The 21,366-nt window shown below is 37.6% G+C and overlaps 1 protein-coding gene across 2 annotated transcripts in view; it reads right to left on the bottom strand.

The window, feature by feature from the left end:
- The window catches only part of LOC142486926 (cadherin-7), a 330,169-nt gene that overhangs the window by 47,073 nt on the left and 261,730 nt on the right, over positions 1-21,366 (bottom strand). The window contains exon 6 of one of the 2 annotated variants that reach the window (XM_075585430.1): positions 17,466-17,653. In XM_075585430.1, the coding sequence (XP_075441545.1) occupies positions 17,466-17,653 (188 nt within the window). Of the gene's footprint in view, positions 1-2,502; positions 2,984-17,465; positions 17,654-21,366 lie in introns of those variants that run through there. The other variant, XM_075585432.1, reaches the window with a different exon arrangement.

The raw sequence follows: 21,366 nt of genomic DNA, 5'->3' as shown, positions 1-21,366 counted from the left end.
AAAGGTTCCATACCGACTGTGTCTCTGTATTGTAAGAACTGCTTCTTCAGTCACACTGTTTTCCAAGTCATTTCATGCCCAAATAACAAGGCAGTTAAAGCTTATTTTTGAAACAGCCGATGGCTGAGTGTCCTGCAGCGGAGTGACCAGCAGCAGAGTGACCAGCAGCAGAGTGAGCAGCAGCAGAGTGAGCAGCAGCAGAGTGAGCAGCAGCAGCAGAATGTACAGCAGCAGAATGTCCAGCAGTGAAGGGTCCCTTGGTGTGAAACCTGCTACACACAAATGTCTGATTCTGGTGCTGATTTGCCTAAGATCACATCTTAGGAAGGGAACTCCTATTCATTTTGGCACTATTCAAATCACAGCACTTTTTTGGAAGATATCAAGATGTCACCTCTCATGCACTTATTCTCAGATTCACTAAAGGGTTCTCAAATGAATGGGAGTTAAGGTATGCTGAAGCTTAGCAACCTTTAGCCGGTTAGCCACTAAGATAATGAAGATGCTTTTACTTTATTTATTATTACAGTATTGTAGTAGGGAGTCCCTGGACCTGAAATCATTGTGGTTCACCTCCAGAAACCCCCTGCTACAATACTGTAAAATTAAAATAAAATGGAACCCTGCAATCGCCTCTTAGAGGCATGTAGGTAGAGTGGCTGATTCAGTCTATCTCTGACTGCGCATCTCTTACAGACAAGTAGAATCCGGTAGGATTCATACTGCAGGGACCCCCGCTATGCTATTCTGATGGGCCATTAGTCTGCTGTGGACCATACACAGTCCTCTTATTTCAGGGGCTCAAATGTAATTGGACAAATTAACACAATCATAAATAAAATGTTCATTTATAATACTTTATCGGGAATTCTTTGCAGGCCATGACTGCTTGAAGTCTGGAACATATGGACATCACCAAACACTGTGTTTCCTCCTTTGTGATGCTTTGCCAGGCCTTTACTGCAGCTGTCTTAGGTTGTTGTTTGTTCGTGGTTCTTTCTGCCTTAAGTTTTGTCTTCAGCAAATGAAATGCATGCTCGATCGGGTTGAGATCAGGTGATTGACTCAGCCATTGCAGAATAGTCCACTTCTTTGCCTTAAAAACTCCTGGGTTGCTTTCGCAGTGTGTTTTTATTCCACTTCTTTGCCTTAAAAACTCCTGGGTTGTTTTCGCAGTGTGTTTTGGGTCATTGTCCATCTGTAAAGCAAAGCTCCGTCCAATCAACTTTGCTGAATTTGGCTGAATCTGAGCAGACAATATATCCCTATACACTTCAGAATTCATGCGACTGCTTCTGTCTTCTGTCACATAATCAATAAACACTAGTGACCCAGTGCCATTGTAAGCCATGCATGCCCATGCCATCACACTGCCTCCACCGTGTTTTACAGATGATGTGGTATGCTTCGGTCATGAGCTGTTCCAAGCCTTCTCCATTATTCTGGTACAGGCTGATCTTAGTTTCATCTGTCATATAGTATTTGGGGAATTGGCTGTAACTATGAAACATGATGTGGCCAAATACTAGTGGCTGCATCTGTAGGAAAGACAGGGCTAATTCCAGCCCGGAGAAAGTTTTAAATTATTATCTTACTGCCAATGATCCTGTTACGAAAAATATTGGAACGTGATAAATAGCCGTTTTTTCTTCCGTTTATCGGATCCGATATTTATTTTACAGATCTGATCAAATGTGCTTTACTTTTAGCAGTGCAAAACGCTGATTGCACGATATAAATGTAACGGATTTTCTGGCCTAGCCTGACCCACCCAATCTCACATTGGCCCCTGTGGTCTAACCAGTCCCCATTACATGGTTGTGTCTGGTGGTGCACCTGTTGGCAATAGGACTCCTGAGTCTCCCGCATGATGTTGTGTGGGGATTGCCAACCCAGACAGGCAGCTGAGGTAGTGTGCTTGAGTCCTACCTATATCCAGTGCAGCGCCTCCACCTCATCAGGATCCCTGCATCCGCATGGGGATGGTTCTGATGAGGAACTCCTTCTTGGTGATGCCTTCCCCTGCTGAGTAATTCCAGACTCACACTGTGAAGTGTCTTTATTCAAGGTCATCTTTATTGCTTGATGTGGGCTAGCTGCCCCTCGCAGTAAGTCACTTAGCCACACATTGCACCGTTTGCTCCTTTCAAAAGTACACCCTCCCAATGAAGGGGGATCCCCTCTCCCCTTAGGGAGATCACCCCTGTGCCAGGTCCCTGGACACAGTATGGCGTACACAGCTTGCTGCTGATTTATCAGTATAGGGCCACTAGTTACAGCACTAGTGCCCTCTGTCCCCAGGTCTCAACGCAGACCTGCTCCTTACTTCGACACACTAACTTTGAACAGTGCTGTGCCTTATATCTCTCAGGAGGCGGGCACATCTCTGATGTCACTAATGGTGGACTCAGAGTATGTAGCCACTCCCATCCACACATAGGGCACCTCACCAGGGTGTGAGGGCAAACCTCCATGATTACTGCTGGCATTCCCATAACTTACCAGCCTTACTGCCAGCAGAAGAGGAAACTGCAGTCCATTTTACAGCAAAGCTACATTCTCCTCCTGGTGAATCCCAACGACCCGTCTGGGACCTAAATTTGTTGTACCTTCTCCGGGAAGCACTGAAAAATGGAACACATAATTGTTAACACATTTGAACTTTACAGTAAAGGTATCGCACCAAGCATGCCCTGACCAGCAGGCACTAACCCGCGCAACATCTGTCCTGCTCTTCCTAGTAATAGTGACGTGATTCGGGCTTCTAAACCTCCCGTCCCCCCATATCCAGGACCATGACGTGGTACTCACGAGGTAGCCCATTTTCTGGTCTGTATACTACCTTATGCTTGTAAGTGCTCTTTTTCTCTTTCTTCTGACAGTGTTATTATACAAATGTATTATATAAAATATACCCCTTACAGTTTCAAAATGTTTTTGATAGGGGTTTCCAGCAAATACTTACAAAAAACTGAAAGGGCATTTAATAAGTGGAAAAACTCTATAATGTATCTAACTAGTTGAAGAATAGGACCATACAGTATACAAAGTAAAATAAAATATCTATTTACAGAATTGGCATCATTAGAAAAGTTCAGTCACCATTAAAGTAATTTGTTTCTTGTGAAGAATATACTGTAAATGTTGTTAATTTCTGGAACGCGCATTATTCTTACTTAAAGTATTTCTTCTAGGGTATAATCGGTCTGGCTACAGACAACCCAAATAATTACTTTACAAACAAACATAAATAACTCACATACAGTTTCTCAAATTCAGTTTTATTGGTACAGAAATTAGATACAACTCTCCAGGAAATTTGGTTACCAGAGAATATTATGAAAAGATTGAAATATTATTTCTGATCATTTCAACTTTTCTGACATTAAAAATGGCACAAATTACCTACTTAAACCTATTACACGTCACTGTCATTAGTTTACATTGAAGCTTTTGGAGAGAATGGCTTCTTTAATGGAAAATAACATTCAGCTTCAATAAATGTACAAAAATGCATGAATAAATCCAACATACTGTATGTATGTGTATATGGGCAGAAAATAATACAAGATATCGGTGTATATAAAAAGAATCTGAATGATCAACTGTGATCAAGGAAAGAGATCTTAGAATCACTATCAATAATTAAAAAAAAGTTTAAGATTAATGCAAAAAAGACGTCAACAAGACCAATAAAATAATCTAGGATTCATCAGAGATTATAAAAAATAAAATAAGAAGTATAATGTTATTGCATAAAACCATGGTGTGCCCACATATACAAAATAATGGAATCTGAGGAATCCTGAACGTGGCATCCCCCAACAGTGTGAAATCTCTTAATGATGCTATTTGGAAAAAACAACCCTCTATGGTAGCTTTTATTATCTCAGAGCCGTGGTGTTTCACTTTTCATCTTGTGTCTTAGTGCACAGTAAATAAGGCTACATCTGCATGAATACTGTATTCAATTGTAGCTCAGCTTGAACATAAAAAGAATTGGTTTAAGCGTTGAGAATGGCATAACAAATGATAAAATATAGAATATTTAGCTTATGAAGAGAGGCAAAAAGCATTAGGAGTTGTTTTCACTAAGCATTTACAGTTAGGTCTGGAAATAATTGGACACTGGCACAATTTTCATAATTTTGGCTCTGTACGCCACCACAATGGATTTGAAATGAAACAACTGAGATGCAATAGAAGTGCAGACTTTCAGCTTTAATTCAAGGGGTTGAACAAAAATATTGTATGAAACGTTTAGGAATTGCATCCAATTTCATACACAGTTCCCTTATTTCAGGGGCTCAAATGTAATTGAAGAAATTAACACAATCATAAATAAAATGTTCATTTATAATACTTTGTCGAGAATCCTTTGCAGGCCATGACTGCTTAAAGTCTGGAATGTATGGACATTACCAAACGGTGGGTTTCCTCCTTTGTGATGCTTTGCCAGGCCTTTACTGCAGCTGTCTTAGGTTGTTGTTTGTTCATGGTTCTTTCTGGCTTAAGTTTTGTCTTCAGCAAATGAAATGCATGCTCGATCGGGTTGAGATCAGGTGATTGACTCGGCCATTGCCTTGGCCATTGCAGAATATTCCACTTCTTTGCCTTAAAAACTCCTGGGTTGTTTTCGCAGTATGTTTTGGGTCATTGTCCATCTGTAAAGCGAAGCGCCGTCCACAATCAACTTCGCTGAATTTGGCTGAATCTGAGCAGACAATATATCCCTATACACTTCAGAATTCATGCGACTGCTTCTGTCTTCTGTCACAACATCAATAAACACTAGTGACCCAGTACCATTGTAAGCCATGCATGCCCATGCCATCACACTGCCTCCACAGTGTTTTACAGATGATGTGGTATGCTTCGGATCATGAGCTGTTCCAAGCCTTCTCCATTATTCTGGCACAGGTTGATTTTAGTGTCATCTGTCCAAAGAATGCTGTTCCAGAACTGGGCTGGCTTTTTTAGATATTGTTTGGCAAAGTCTAATCTCTCCTTTCTATTCTTGAGGCTTATGAATGGTTTGCACATTGTGGTGAACCCTCTGTATTTGCTCTTGTGATGTCTTCTCTTTTTGGTAGACTTGTATAATGATATGCCTACCTCCTGGAGAGTGTTCTTCACTTGGCTGGATGTTGTGAAGTGGTTTTTCTTTACCATGGAAAGGATCCTACGATCATCCACCACTGTTGTCTTCGGTGGACGTCCAGGCCTTTTTGTGTATATACCAAACTGTTGATTTGGCCACTCTTAATGTTCCTGCTAATCTCTCTGATGGATTTTCTTTTTTCTTGCAGCCTAAGGATGCCTTGTTTCACTTGCATTGAGAGCTCCTTTGACCGCATGTTGTGGGTTCACACCAACAGCTTCCAAATACGAATGCCACACCTGGAATCAACTCCAGACCTTTTACCTGCTTAATTGATGATGAAATAACGAAGGTATAGCCCACACCTGTCCATGAAACAGTTTTTGAGTCAATTGTCCAATTACTTTTGGTCCCTTGGAAAAGAGGGGGCTACATATTAAAGAGATGTAATATCTAAACCCTTCCTCCAATTTGGATGTGAATACCGTCAAATTAAAGCTGATAGACTGCACTTTAAGCTCATCTTCATTATTTAACTGTAACTTGAATTTATTTTGGTACACAGCTGGAATAACAAAACTTCTAACAGTATCCAATTATTTCTGGACCTAACTGTATATGCCATATCCTGTGCTGAAAGACACCTTAAGGCCTATTCAGGTGTATGGACTGAATGGTGTTTTCCAGCACTAGAAGGTATCCAATGGCATAGCACCATTAAATAAATATGAGACTTAGGCCTGGAAATATAAATCTCAGATATAGCAAATTGGAGGAAATATGGCCCTATATTTTTGTTATCGCAAAAATTAAAGCATTTTTAATGCCATTCATGAAGTGCCAATTTTGACAATGTACTGCTCCTGGCTAATGCCAAAAAAGGTAGATTATTATCCCCAGGCTGGTGTTAGGCCTATCTTGCTTATGTATATAACGACCATTATCTATATATATAATATATATATATATATATCTATATATATCTATATATATATATATATATATATATAGATATATATATATATATATATATATATAGATAATGGTCGTTATATACATAGGCAAGATAGATATATATAGGCACAATTTCATAAACCTGATTAGATTACCACTAATGGGTACTAAAGGGTTAATAATGTCTAACACTACTTTACCGACCCCCTTGGCTCCTAAACAGGCTAGTAAATCATTGCATGGCAGTTCTTTACTAAGCTCTAAGGCAAACAAGGGTTTAACCCTAACCACAGCCCTCACAGGGAGGGGTCTAAACACCCTCCCAAGGCCAACTACCCACAACCCCCACTCCCCTACCACAGACCATCCAACAATTAATAAGTAATATGAGTTGTTTTTATTTTATACAAATTACACTAACCCTGTATATGAGATAATTGACATGGTAAATAATTGTGACTATTCTTACTATCTACTTACAATATTGTTATTGATGTACTAACTGTAAATGGGCAAACATTATTATAAGTTGGTTAACATTCTTGTGTTAATACTATTAATGCAATGAGCAAAGCCCCTTTATTATTATTACCCCTGTGTAATATGCGATTTATGACTTGATGTGTTAATAGTCCCTGAATGTTAGTGATATAAGAGTGTGTGTGTGTATGTGTGTGTGTCTATGTGCACACACACACTCTTACATCACTAACATTCAGGGACTATTTAACACCTCAAGTCATAAATCGCATACTACACAGGGGTGTTAGGTTTCAGTCATAGATAATATTCTTATATGCACTGTTTTTAAGTAAACCCTTGCCTGCTTTATTCAATGTACCACCGCCGGAAGAAGAGATTCGTATATCTCGAAAGCTCGCACAAATAAAAGTTTTTAGTTAGCCACAGAAAGGTATTGTCTATTCATTTTTAATTATTAAGCTTTGTTAACACGGTACCGAAACCTCTACATATATAATAACCATTACATATATATTAATTTTGCAGTAATATTGAAAGTATATGATATGAATTAACCCTAAATAAATATTTTACAGATTTATACTATGGGGCACGCACATCTCTTTTTTCTCTTCTAATAGATTCATGTGGATGCAGGTTATCCTCTAAGAAGCTGCGAATTTGCCCAAGTCAAGATACTGTATAACCTTTTTGGACATTATTCATCATTGCTGAATTTTGTAATGTTTATTGCACAATTTCTTAATTGAATAGTCACTGTCATGGTTATATTTGTATATTGCCCTATATCATCTGAGTTTTCCATTGGGTCTATTAACAAGTTGTAATATAGATATCATTTAATTCTGGTGTTATATGTCTAGATAGCGCTGACCTTTTTTCTGTTCAAATATGTTCAGTAAGATTACATATTAAAATTGTTTACGAATACATTTCTGATAAATGTTGACGTACAACATGACATGGACTTAAAGGTTTGAGTCCAGCAATGGTACATTGAAAAAATCAGCAAAGTTAAACTTAAAAACAGTGCATATAGTGTATGAATGTAATCTGCGACTGAAACCTAACACCCCCCCCTGTGTAGTATGTGATTTATGACTGGAGGTGTTAAATAGTTCCTGAATGTTAGTGATGTAACAGTGTGTGTATGTATGTATGTATGTATGTATGTATGTATGTATGTATGCATGTATGTATGTATGTAAATATAAATTGGTAAAGAGCCCGCAGTGTATACAGCACTTTACAAAAGGTGTGTGTGGAGTGCGAGTGTATATCAATGGTGCGGTTAGGTGTGTGGAAATGTAAGAGGCTGTAGCATTACTAAAAGTCTGTGTAGATACTATGTGGTCCCTATTGGTATATAGGGATGGAATTACATAGAGTATTTGTATGTGTAAGAGACAGCTGTGTTTGCATATATATATATATATATATATATATATATATATATATATATATATATATATATATATATATATATGTATATGTATATATATATATATATATATATATATATATATATATATATATCTCGCAATCGCAGAATGTATGGACATGGCCTTTAGCACTCATGGGAAGAGAGTTCTCTCATGTCAGTAGTGACTCATAAAACTTCGGTCTTGGTTTAGGCCATCACTAAGTGTCCCGAACACTTTCATAAACTTGTATTCATGCAACCGTCTCTCTTTCAGTGTTTAAAGATTACATTTAAGTATGGCCACCTTCAGATCGTTCATCTTGTGGCCACAGTCAGAGAAATGTTTGCCGACAGGACTGTCTCTTGTTCCGCGTATGATGCTGCAGTGATGCAGATTCATTCTCTTGTTTAGCCCCTGTCCACTCTCACCTATGCAGTAACATCCCGCTGGGCATTTCATGCACATGATGATGTACATGACAATGCTGGAGGAACAGGTGAACCTTCCTCTGATTTTGTACTCCAGATTCCTGTGTGGTATTTGGATTGTGCCCGCTGTGTGGAGCATTGCGCAGGTTATGCATCTTGCGTCCTGGCATGGTCTTGTCCCATATTCAGTTGTACTGTTGAATATTTTCCTTCTCATCGTCATTTTCTTGCGATTATGAGGTTGTATGTATGATAATAAGGGTTTTTCAGGGAAGACCTGTTGCAGTCTTGTATCTTCCTGGAGAATGGGTTGCAGTTCCCTGGTGATCTTGCGTAGGGCTTTTAGGTGTGAGTAATATGTGACCACCACAGGTACCTGTCGCTTGTCTCTTTCTGTCTGTATTCATGGAGATCACTTCTTGGTATACTGGTGGCTTTGTGGATTTGCTGGTCTACAATTCTGTGGTTATAGCCACGATTTATGAAATCCACTCCAGACCTTTTACCTGCTTAATTGATAATGAAATAACGAAGGAATAGCCCACACCTGTCCATCCACTGGCCTCAGTCTGCTGTGTCGGAGCCTATCTGGTTGTATCGTATGGCTTGACTGTAGATGGTTGCATACTTATTGTGTGTCGGGTGGAAGCTGTTGTCCCTCAAATAGCTGGCTCTGTCTGTAGGTTTGCGGTATACTGAAGTCTGTAGATGGTTGTTCTTTATAGTAATGGTGGTGTCTAGGAAGTATACCTCGTCTGGGGAATGGGTGAGTTTGAGGTTGATGGTCAGGTGGAACGTATTGAAGTTCTCATGGAACTTTAGGAGGTCCTGTTCACCAGAGGTCCAAATTAGGAGGATGTCATTGATGTAGCGAAGGTATGTAAGTGGTTTCAAGTGACAGGTGGAAAGAAAGTCACTTTCCAGTTTTGCGCAGAACAGATTGGCATACTGTGGCACCATCCGAGTGGCCATAACGGTTCCAGTTGTCTGGAGGTATGTGTCATTTCCAATTGTGAAGTAGTTATGGGTCAGAATAAATTTGATGCATTTAGTCACTGTCTCTGTGAGTGGCTCCTGCGGTCCCAGAAAGTAGCTGCAGGCTGAAATCCCATTTTTGTGGGGGATGTTAGTGTAAAGTGACTACATCCATGGTTGCTAGTAGTGTTCCTGTTGGGAGGGGGCCAATTAAATGAAGTCTGTTTAGCAGGTAGGTGGTGTCCTGTGTATAGTTAGGTGTGTTCTAAGTGGTTTTAGAATGCCTTCCACCCAGCCAGAAATATTCTCAGTCAGTGTGCCAGATCTAGAGATAATAGGGCATCCAGGGTTACCCTTTTTGTGAATTTTAGGGAGCATGTAGAATGTGCCAGGTTTTGGGTTAGCTGGTATCAGGTCCAGAATTTGTTCACTGGTGTGTATTGGGAGTGTTTTAATGATCCTGTTGAGTTCTCTCATGTATTTTTTTGTTGGATCCTCCTGCAGTTTGGAGTAATACTTAGCATCAGAGAGTTGTCTGTGCGCTTCCCGCAGGTAGTCTGTGGTGTTCATTATGATCACTGCTCCTCCCTTGTCTGCAGGTTTGATTGTTATGCTGTAGTTGGCCTTTAGCGATTCTATGGCTCTCCTCTCGATCAGTGTCAGATTATACGTTTGTTTCCTTACTTTGTCCGGGATGGTCATTTTGGCTCTGTGTCTAAAGCTTTTGATGTACCGGTCCAGTTTGTGGGATCCAGTTGGATTTTTGTTTTTCCCTACTCATGTGCAGCGGCCCTTCTTCTGCAGTGTTGGCATGATCTTGGTCCTGTCTGTCATGGAAGAACTCCTTAAGACGCAGTCTTCTGAAGATCTCTTCCAGGTCACTGCACAGCTCAATCTTGTCCATAGTCTTGGTAGGGCAGAATGTGGGACCGTTTGATAATACAGAGGACTCTGCTTGATTTGGTGTATAGTCTGAGATGTTAACAGTGCAGTCCTGTTGTTGGTGACTGTCAATGTTTGTATTATTTGTGGTTATATATAGCTTGATGATGTCAGCAAGGGTGTCGCTCTAGGAGCCTGCTTAAGCTACGATTATACCAGATGCTGCTGTGCGGCAGAGAGATACGGTGATGTCATCCTCACGATGCCACCGAGCGGTATCTGAACAAGTAGGGGAGACAAGAAAGTATAGAAGCAGAGGAGACAGGGAGGCATGATGAAGGCTTGACCATGAGCGGTTCGCCCTCGTTGGTTGAACCGCTCTTGTGTCACAACCGTCACCTGCCAAAAACAAATTCTCAAGTCTCCTCTCCACTCTGCATTTCCCTGAAGTTCCAGGCAGCACCCATGTCGCATGAGTTATGTTTACTTTAATTGAATTTCATAGATAAGTGAGCGGTGTTTTGGTGCTTCACCATAGATAGCTCATTGATATACTGATAATAACATATACCATATTGGATCCAAGCTCAAGGACATGTGGTATAATCCATAACATCCATAACATCCCAGGGTGAGAAACCAGAGGCCTGGTGGTGCCCACGCGGGTACCCCAAAATAGGTCTCCTAATAATGGTATGTTACACCCTGGGGAAATATATCAAACAGTCCAGCACTGGAGGGTAATAGTATAATGGGCCTAGGCCCTTTACCTTCCTTGGTGGTGTCCTTGATGCGTGGTTCCTATCCAGCGTGCAGTCCTTTCAGAATAAATACAAGCAGCGAAGATGTAAAGGAGCACAGCAGCGTTTCTTGGCAGCATACCAGCTAGTGGATCGCCAAAATGATGGTAACTCCAAACAGGGAATTGTATTAAAAGGATACTTTAATGGTCAGTACTAAACAACAATGGTAGGGACGCACCTACGTGTTTCATCCGTAAAGGACTTTCTCAAGGTGTAAAAAGAGGTTCATAGATGCATCCTTATATCCACAAACCTTTTCGGGCCAAAATCGCGGCATCTATGACGTCATCTCCATGCGACCGATAGTCTCGTCGCTACTGTGACGCGGGCTAGATTACTAACTCACGCCCATGATGGAGAGGACGCATAAAAACGCCGTGATTGGCTGAAAAAGCAATAATATTGAATGTGAAAACTTTAATCAAAAAAACTTCGTCAAACACATATTTGTACACAAAAAACTCATATAGACAAGACCAGTGGATATAAGATTGAGCCTGTCCCCTTAGAGAAAGAGGAGGGCAGACAGAATCAATCAATAACCCATGAAAAAATGAAATTAAAATATATACTTAATATGGAAACCAAACTAGGAATAATCAAATTAATGCCTACAAATGCATATGCAATACTATATAATTAGTGGTAGAGGTTAACAATCCTAATTCCGGGCAACATACTAAGTATATAGGTAAATATATCAAAAAATGCTAAAGGAACATTGAACTCTCATTCCCAAACTCAATATATTGTTAGAGCTGGAATCATCCATTGAAAACAATATGGATAAATTGGGTGTAACCTATAGTTTAGTATATAACCAATAGTATACACTTATTTCTTTGTACTGAATCCAGCAAACAATATAGCAGATGCACAGAAATACTCATGATAAATTATGACACAAGTGATTAAGAAATTAAGAAAATCATTATTTTGACCCAAAAAACAAGACAGAGATATCTATAACAGAAAACCATAAGATATAACATATGGTAAGAATTAATCAAAAAGAATAAATAAGAAAAAAAGAAAAGTAAGGAAAAGAAAAAATACTGAATATAGATACCTACATATAATTAATATTATTAAAAGAGAATGTAATCTCCCTTATTGTCAAAAAGTTAAAAAAGAACAAATGATTAAACCCTTGATGATACATAATTTTGTTTTGACATAAGCATATATAGTAGAAACATCATACCATAAATGTATAGTCACTAGAAAGGGACAGGGATCCAAACACATATAAAGGAAACATCATCTTGTGATTATATATAATCATTAGAAATAGAAGATATGAGTATCATTATCTTCAAATATGGAAGATGAATTGACCAGAGTGGTCATGAGCACTTCAGACTCATATATGTATTAATGAACTGAAAAAAACAGCTACAAAAAATGTGTGAGATCCCAGTCAATGTTCATACCGTGAGGCACCCTGGTCCTTAGTGTGAAGATCCAGAATGCCTCACGGCGATCCAACTGTAGGGTTCTGTCACCCCCTCGGATTGAGGGAGTAACTATTTCAATACCTTGAAAAGAAAAATTAGTGGAACCCCCTCTATTACAGCATGAAAAGTGTTTGGAGACAGGGTGACTGAGATCTCCTTTGGATATGAGCCTGAAGTGCTCCATCATCCTGGTTTTGAGACACCTGGTCGTACAGCCTACGTACTGGCATCCGCACCCACACGTAATCAGATAAACAACAAAGGTTGAATTGCAGTTGATAAACATCCTATTATTATGAATCGTTCTGTTCACAGTAGATGTAAAAGTATTACCTTGTTTCATCTTTGGACATATTTTGCATCTGTTACATTTGAATGTCCCTTTTGGTAGGTTTGGGTGTTTTACTATGGCTTTATTAAAGAGGCTTGGTGATAGGGTATTGGCTAGAGTTCTAGCCTTTTTAAAGACAACTCTTGGACCTGATGAGACTATTGGTCTTAAAACAGGGTCTAGACATAGAACAGACCAATGTTTTTTCAATATATTCCTTATCTGTTCTCCCTGTTTACTGTAAGGGGTGATAAAAAGTGGACACTCATCCAGGGTAGGCTTCCTTGGGGACCGCTTGAGCAGGTCTCTCCTGTCCATGGCTGAGACCTCCCTAATTGTTTTAACCAGGTCAAGGTGATTGTAGCCCCGCTTGATAAAGCGGTCATATAAATCTTTGACCTGGATATCAAAGGACTCATTAGTGGAACAATTGCGTCGGAGTCGTATTAGTTGGCCCTTTGGTATACTTCTAATTAAGGCTTTGGGGTGGCAGCTGTTAGCGCACAAGAAGGTGTTCCGAGAATTCGGTTTTCGGAACACATCAGTGTTGATTTTGAGTGAATTATTAATATATAGGTATAAATCTAGGTAATGTATGTGATGATAATTGAAAGTGTATGTCAATTTAAGATTGAGATTATTTAATGCGTCCTCTCCATCATGGGCGTGAGTTAGTAATCTAGCCCACGTCACAGTAGCGACGAGACTATCGGTCGCATGGAGATGACGTCATAGATGCCGCGATTTTGGCGCGAAAAGGTTTGTGGATATAAGGATGCATCTATGAACCTCTCTTTACACCTTGAGAAAGTCCTTTACGGACGAAACGCGTAGGTGCGTCCCTACCATTGTTGTTTAGTACTGACCATTAAAGTATCCTTTTAATACAATTCCCTGTTTGGAGTTACCATCATTTTGGCGATCCACTAACTGGTATGCTGCCAAGAAACGCTGCTGTGCTCCTTTACATCTTCGCTGCTTAATTGAATTTCAGCAAAAACAAAATTGAGCCGCCGGTGTTTTTTGATATAATCATGGCCTAACGTTACTTTAGCAACCACACGGCTTCTATGAATATGCCTGCACAGCACAATACCTAACACATTTCGTGAGTCAAATCTCACTTCATCAGAGGTTATCTTGTCATCATAACAGAGTTTATAAATCCCTTTAATTGGCAAGTTGAAAACCTATCTGATTGGAATAATTGATCCCAGTGTGATGGATGGTGTGAATGATTAAAAAAAAAAAAAACTCGATTTCACATGAATAATTCTTGGGAAGAATTACTGATTTGGAGAAAAAAAAAAACATACAGTAACTTAAGGAGAAAGGAAATGTATGTGACCTATCATATGGGGGTGAATCATATACAAAACTAAGCACATTAATATAACAATGCAGTTTAAAAAGCATTGAAATCCAACAAACATAAATATAATGTAAATTCAAGGTACAGTTAATAGTATATGGACAAATAAATTATGTCATACATACATATACTGGATGTATATGCATTCATTTACATTTTAAGTATAGATCTGTGTAACAACAAATAGTAGATTGTAAACTCACAAAATGGGTGATAAAATAACTATGTATAAAAATATAAAATATAAAAAGCATAAAATATGTATATTAATGGAACAGCACAGGTAGATTGAACCATAGAGATTCCATTAAAACATTGATATACTAAAAATGAGACTTATCAATAGGTTGATTTCAATAAGAGAGGTGAGCGCAAATTGGCAAACAAAATAAATACATTTTCTGATGAATATTAAAAGCTAGTGAAGGGAGGATGTTGACCGGGAAGGGCATATGGTGATGAAAATACTCAGAGAAATGCTGCCAGATTCAGATATAAGTTAAGGCCATGTGAAGATAATGTTTTTAATATATAGATCCAGAAACTTTCTTTTTGCCCCAGTTTTTTAAATGTATCAACACCTCGTTTGTCTCTCTTTACTTGCTCAATACCTTTGATGGTCAAGCCTGAGGGGTCTTTATTATGACTAATGAGAAAATGCTATGAGACTCCATTTTTAATGAAGCTATTACATATATTTTGCTTGTGTTCTAAGAAGCTTATAAGGCTCTATAGCTTGAAAAAAGAGTGATCATGTTATGGATATGATAGAGTTGCATGGCAAAACTTTGTCACTGTGAACAATTAGACATTTGAAAGTTATTTGATAAAAGTGTTACTAGCTTTAAAAAGAAATAGACCAATACATGTATGAGAAGTCAATAAATGTCTGCTAATGAACTATAATTTCTATGATTTGAGGGTCAATACATCACTTAATCTCTGAAGATAGATAGGGTATAGGTAATGTCCTATGAACACTCTCAAAACTTCTAGTCCTTGCCACTTTTTCAAACAGGATACTGAGATTAATGGAAAATGTCTTTATGGATTTGGCCATGTTGCCCCTCTTACAGTATGTACTATAAATACTGTAAAGAATATTTTGGCTCCATTGGTTTTTAGTAGTTCATAGGCAAGCAGTTTACTGGTGCCCAAAAAACTGTTTAATAGTTCAGTATATTGAGTAAATGAGAGAGTGAGAGTGATTCAATAAGTACTAATTACTGCTAAGAAAAAAATGTGTACCGTTGTAAAATGGTACTGTACAGTATGTGGTTTTAGTTTATATTTACATAGTTGTTTAATACAATAAACTGTTTCATATGTGTATATATATATATATATATATATATATATATATATGTATATATGTATATATATATATATATATATATATATATATATATATATATATATATAAAAACAAAAATGCCCGAAGCTACTTCCAATGTGACAAAAATACACAGTGCAATACCTATAAATCTCTTGTAAAAAGGGTCATTTAGTTTAACCCTTTGGCCAAAGCGTCTTAAGCCTGCTGCCACTTACAAAGCATGACCATAGCAGGTCCTAACACTCACCTGGGTTAAAATTCTTATTTACCTGTATAATTACAGGAAGAATGATCACATTGGATCTGTCGTAACCTGGCAAAATGAAACTGACCTGCCAACTTGGAAAGTGGGGTGGGGCAAGCTTAAACATTGGGGGGAGGGGCCACTACCCTCCCATAAGCAACTGAGACCAGCTGCACACAGTTAACAAAATACACAGATTCCCAACAAGCTCTGAGAAACCCCAACCATTACCACATTATATATATACATTATATTTCATGGTCTGCCTGGTAAGGAGCCTTTCATTTTATATATATATATATATATATATATATATATATATATATATATATATATATATATATACACATATATATATATATATATAAATATATATATATATATATATATATATATATATAATATAATATATAATATATATATAATGAAAGGCTCCTTACCAGGCAGACCATGAAATCCAAGAAATCCAAGGAACACAAAGTAAGGAAGAGGCAGCACACTTGGTAATGACAAAAAATGTATTCAAAAGCAGGCACAGTCATCGACGTTTCGGTCCTAAAGACAGGACCTATATCAAGGGAGTGCATATAAGTGTCAAAAGAAGTTTGTTGGGAATCCGTGTATTTTGTTCACTGTGTGCAGATGGTCTCAGTTGCTTATGGGAGGTTTCTTGTCACCTTTTTCACCCACCATAACTTAAAATGTGTATGGTAAATCCTACAGCCTTGAAAATTGCAAACCAGTACAACCAACCGCACACAGATGAGATCCATTAAGGTTGAAGCGTCTGTGAGTGATTTCACTGGCTTTGCATCTGATTCCAGTGCTGTGCTTAAAAGCTGTGTGAGGAGCGAGCATTAGCTTATAAGGGTTCCATGTAAAAATGGATTTCAAACAACAGATGACACTGTGTGCTGGTTTGCATGTCATTTCCCAGAATCCCTTGCTGCAGTGGAAACACTGTATGCTAGGTGATAATGGTCAAAGGCAGGCTTGAAGACCTGTATAAGACATGTGAATGTGCTCATAAGTTATCTTTTTATTTGCTATATGCTATACGGTGAAGGTTTCTTGTCGCCTTTTTCACCCACCATAACTAAAAATTTGTATGATACTGTATATGTATTTATATATTTATATATTTCTCAGACACTCAAACATTAAGATAAATTGCATGGTAAAATGTGAAACCAACCTGGTGAACAAATAGTAATCAGCAAACAAGAGTAGCACAGCAGAAGGTTTTGAATGCAAGTGAAACACTGTAATTAACTATTCTATTTGGTGCTTATGAAGTTAATGATAATTGTGATATTGATTGTTACATCTCACATACGCACTGACTTAAAGTACTGTTTCTAAAGATTTCTCAGATTGTTTCTTAAACGTCTAACATGTAATATAGCAGTATTGGTGTCTTGGCACTCTTCCTATCATGATTGCCCCCTTTCCTCCCCCATTTTAATAATGATCTTTATCGTCATTTTCTAGCATAAATAATTATTTTCTTCTTATTGGTGGCAAGTACACATGACCTGAAAGTAGAAGATATTTTCTCCCAGTTATACCATTTATGTCTGTTGTGCTGCTGATAATTATGTACAAGTCATTATAATTTACAACAGTTATATTCACATATTAATTTAATGTTCACATTAAAATGGGATATTCATACTTTCTGAATTGTGACAATGCCTTCCTGAGTATCTTTATCAACTGAAATTTTGAAAACACCAAGGCCATCACCGTCCGCAATCTTATACTCCATTTCTGCATTTGGTCCCACATCAGCATCCGCTGCTTTTATTCTGGCCACCACTGAAGCAATAGGCAAAGATTCTGGAACATAATACTGATCAGATCCTGCGAATATATTAAAAAAAAAAATGAAAAAAAAAGTTTAATTTCCATCTACTGTATTATCATCACTAAACAAAAAGAAGCCACCAATTCTATTTCCGTACTAAGGTATTCAATATCTGAAATTGTGTCTGCTACAGAAGTTTAAAAAATATCCATTGCTGTTTCTAATGCAGATGTAGTCAGTCACAAGGTTACTTACAGTATGACAAGACAGAATATTAAGTTATCACAGTCTTACAGAGTTTCCACAGGATTCAATGGCAGTGATGCAGATGCAGAATATTTTATCACACAATGTGGTATCCCAGCAGAGAGAACAATGTAGTTGCCTACATCGATATATATATATATATATATATATATATATATATATATATATATATATATATATATAAAACAGAAAAAGAAAGCGCCCGATCCTAGTGTAATATGAAAAAATATACACTTTTAATACCAATGTTAAATCCAACAGATTTAAACTCACAAACAAATGTGAAATATAAGCATGTAATGAGTATACTCATTCGCCAACCGCCAAACGCCAAAGCTGCTCCGCTCTGCTCACACGTCTCTCCCTTCTCTTGTGAAATCCCAGCTCTCCTTAACCACCGTCCAGCAGGGGCCTTGAAGAACGTACAAACTCTCCCAGTATAACCCGGAAGTCCACCACTTCTGCAGCAACTCCGGATAGGGAGGATAGAGGACGTAACCTCGTGGGGGCACGGGGGAGGGGGCAAGAGTTTGCCGATATTATAACGGCTTGACAGGCAGTCCTGGCAGCAGGCAAGGTGGGAATGAGTGTGATAGTCAGTAACTCACACTATACTGACTTTCCCAACGCGTTTCTTCACACTACGGTGATTTCTTCAGGGGTTACATGTCAGTCACTACGTCATAACCATTTATATTTATGTAAACCAATCAGCCACAGTCTTGACTGACTGGTTAATTAGTTAACACATGAAAATAATTACTGACTAATAAGGCTAAGGAGGCAACAATCTTCTGTAATTACTTTGTCTAGAATATATAATACCATAAAAAATCTTTTAGTAAAGACATAATTTATACACATCAATTATAAAATACATATCTATAACTAATACCATGTATTCAAACCATATATTTAATCGTGTCCCTATTTATAATATAGATGTATATAGATCCCTAGTTAAATATACTTTATTAACAGTGTTGATCAAAAAAAGAGATTTTGATCAGAAAGGCAACCCTCTATATACAGCACTCTAATCATATATAATGTATTAATGGACATAAAGGATTGTCCAGCAAATAGTACTGTCAGAATCACCACAGAAGTCAAAACCAATAAAATTTTATTACGTCTCAATTGACCTTAAAAACACAGATGCAGTATTAAAAATCCCCATATTGATGTGGCTATTATGGATATTGATATATGTTCAGGTACGTATCTGATATAAGTATTTCTGATCAAAATCTCTTTTTTTGATCAACACTGTTAATATCATATTTTAACCCTTTGAGCACCAGCCATATATTTCCATTTTATTGATACCTATTTGGTGACTGCGGTTTCAGTTACATATTCAGTTAAATATACTTTAGTAATTCAAAGTCATATTATATCTAATAATAAATGGAACCATTATTTACTCTGATGTTAAATACACCAATAAGGATTTAAATGAATGCAATGTACTAATCCTACAAAATTAGACCAAAAACATAAGATGAAAATAATAATTATTAATATGAATATACAAAATACATAGAGTGGGAATGAATGAAACATAACAGGGGAAGGAAGGGGGAGGAGAGGGAGATGGGAACGGAATAAAGAGAGAAGGAGGGGGAGAGGAAAGAATATGGGAAGGGAAAGGGGGGAAAGGGGTAAAACGAAGAACCAAGAAGACAGTTTTGGAACAGTATCACTAATATCATATAAACATGATTGTGAATATAACAACCATAAATATGTATGTCTAAAATCCTATATATTTGAGATCATGTACAACCACAACAGTGGCCAACAATGCTCTCAAATATGGGCTACTATAGGATTTGATTATTATGTAATATCAAAAAGAAGAAAAACCTCTTGAAATATCCAAGGACTAGATAGAATGTACCATACGTAGACGATTATACTATATTATGCAATATTATGCAAAATTATGCATTATCACTTGGATGAATCTTATTTATCTCTTGTGATCGACATTGACTGGACAGGGACATAACAATAGAATATATCTATAACCAATATTTAATATTTAATGTTTTGTCTATAATCAATAGTTAATAGATAAATAATTTGTTTCTAATGAAAATCTCTTTGCAGCAAAGAAAGAATGAACAATGACAATAATGCTGAAAAATAAATCAAAAGCACAATGAGCCTGATAACTATATAAAGCGACACAAAGAAAGCTGAATATTTAAAAAAAAAAAAACCTGGTAAAGGGGTATATGTATATATGTGTATGTATATATATATATATACCACAATTATTAAGGTTATGGTGGGTAAAAAAAGTGACAAAACCCTCCACAGTAAAGCATAAAGCAGTGGAAGCGCTGTATGCTGGGCGATAATGGGGAAAGATAGGGTTGCAGACCTGTCTAAGACATGCAAATGAACATACAGTAATATTTACAGTTGCTTTATGCTTTACTGTGGAGGGTTTTTGTCACTTTTTTACCCACCATAACTTTAATAATTGTGGTGAATACCTAGTCTAGTCTCAAACCAGCTTAACCAGTACAACCAACTTCACACTGATGATACCCATCAAAGTTGAAACATGTCTGTGAGTGGGTTTACTGGTTTTGCATCTCATCCGAGCCTCTGTCTAAAAGCTGTGTTTAAAACAGTATGCATTGGCTTGAGGATTTGCTTGTGTAATACGAGCTTGAGACAAAAAGTGGCACTGTGTGCTCATTTGCATGTCATTTCCCAGAACCCCTTGCTGCAGTGGAAGCGCTGTATGCTGGGCGATAATGTGGAAAGATAGGGTTGCAGATCTGTCTAAGACATGCGAATGAACATACAGTAAAATTTACATTCGCTTTATGCTTTACTGTGGAGGGTTTTTGTCACTTTTTTTACCCACCATAACCTTAATAATTGTGGTGAATACCTAGTCTAGTCTCAAACCAGCTTAACCAGTACAACCAACCTCACACTGATGATGCCCATCAAGGTTGAAACATGTCTGTGAGTGGGTTTACTGGTTTTGCATCTCATCCCAGCCTCTGTCTAAAAGCTGTGTTTAAAACAGTATGCATTGGCTTGAGGATTTGCTTGTGTAATACGAGCTTGAGACAAAAGGTGGCACTGTGTGCTCATTTGCATGTCATTTCCCAGAATCCCTTGCTGCAGTGGAAGCGCTGTACGCTGGGCGATAATGGGGAAAGATAGGGTTGCAGACCTGTCTAAGACATGCAAATGAACATACAGTAATATATATATATATATATATATATATATATATATATATATATATATATATATATATATATATATCTATATCTATATCTATATCTATATATATAAATATATATATATATATATATCAAAAAATAAATAGATGATACCGTTCTGTGGCTAACGAAATGCTTTTATTTGTGCGAGCTTTCGAGATACACTGATCTCTTCTTCCGGAGATGTTACATACATTGTAACATCGCCGGAAGAAGAGATCAGTGTATCTCGAAAGCTCGCACAA

This window comes from Ascaphus truei, chromosome 2 (assembly GCF_040206685.1).
Source record: "Ascaphus truei isolate aAscTru1 chromosome 2, aAscTru1.hap1, whole genome shotgun sequence".
NCBI lineage: Eukaryota > Metazoa > Chordata > Amphibia > Anura > Ascaphidae > Ascaphus > Ascaphus truei.
This window is presented reverse-complemented; position numbering and strand designations above follow the sequence as displayed.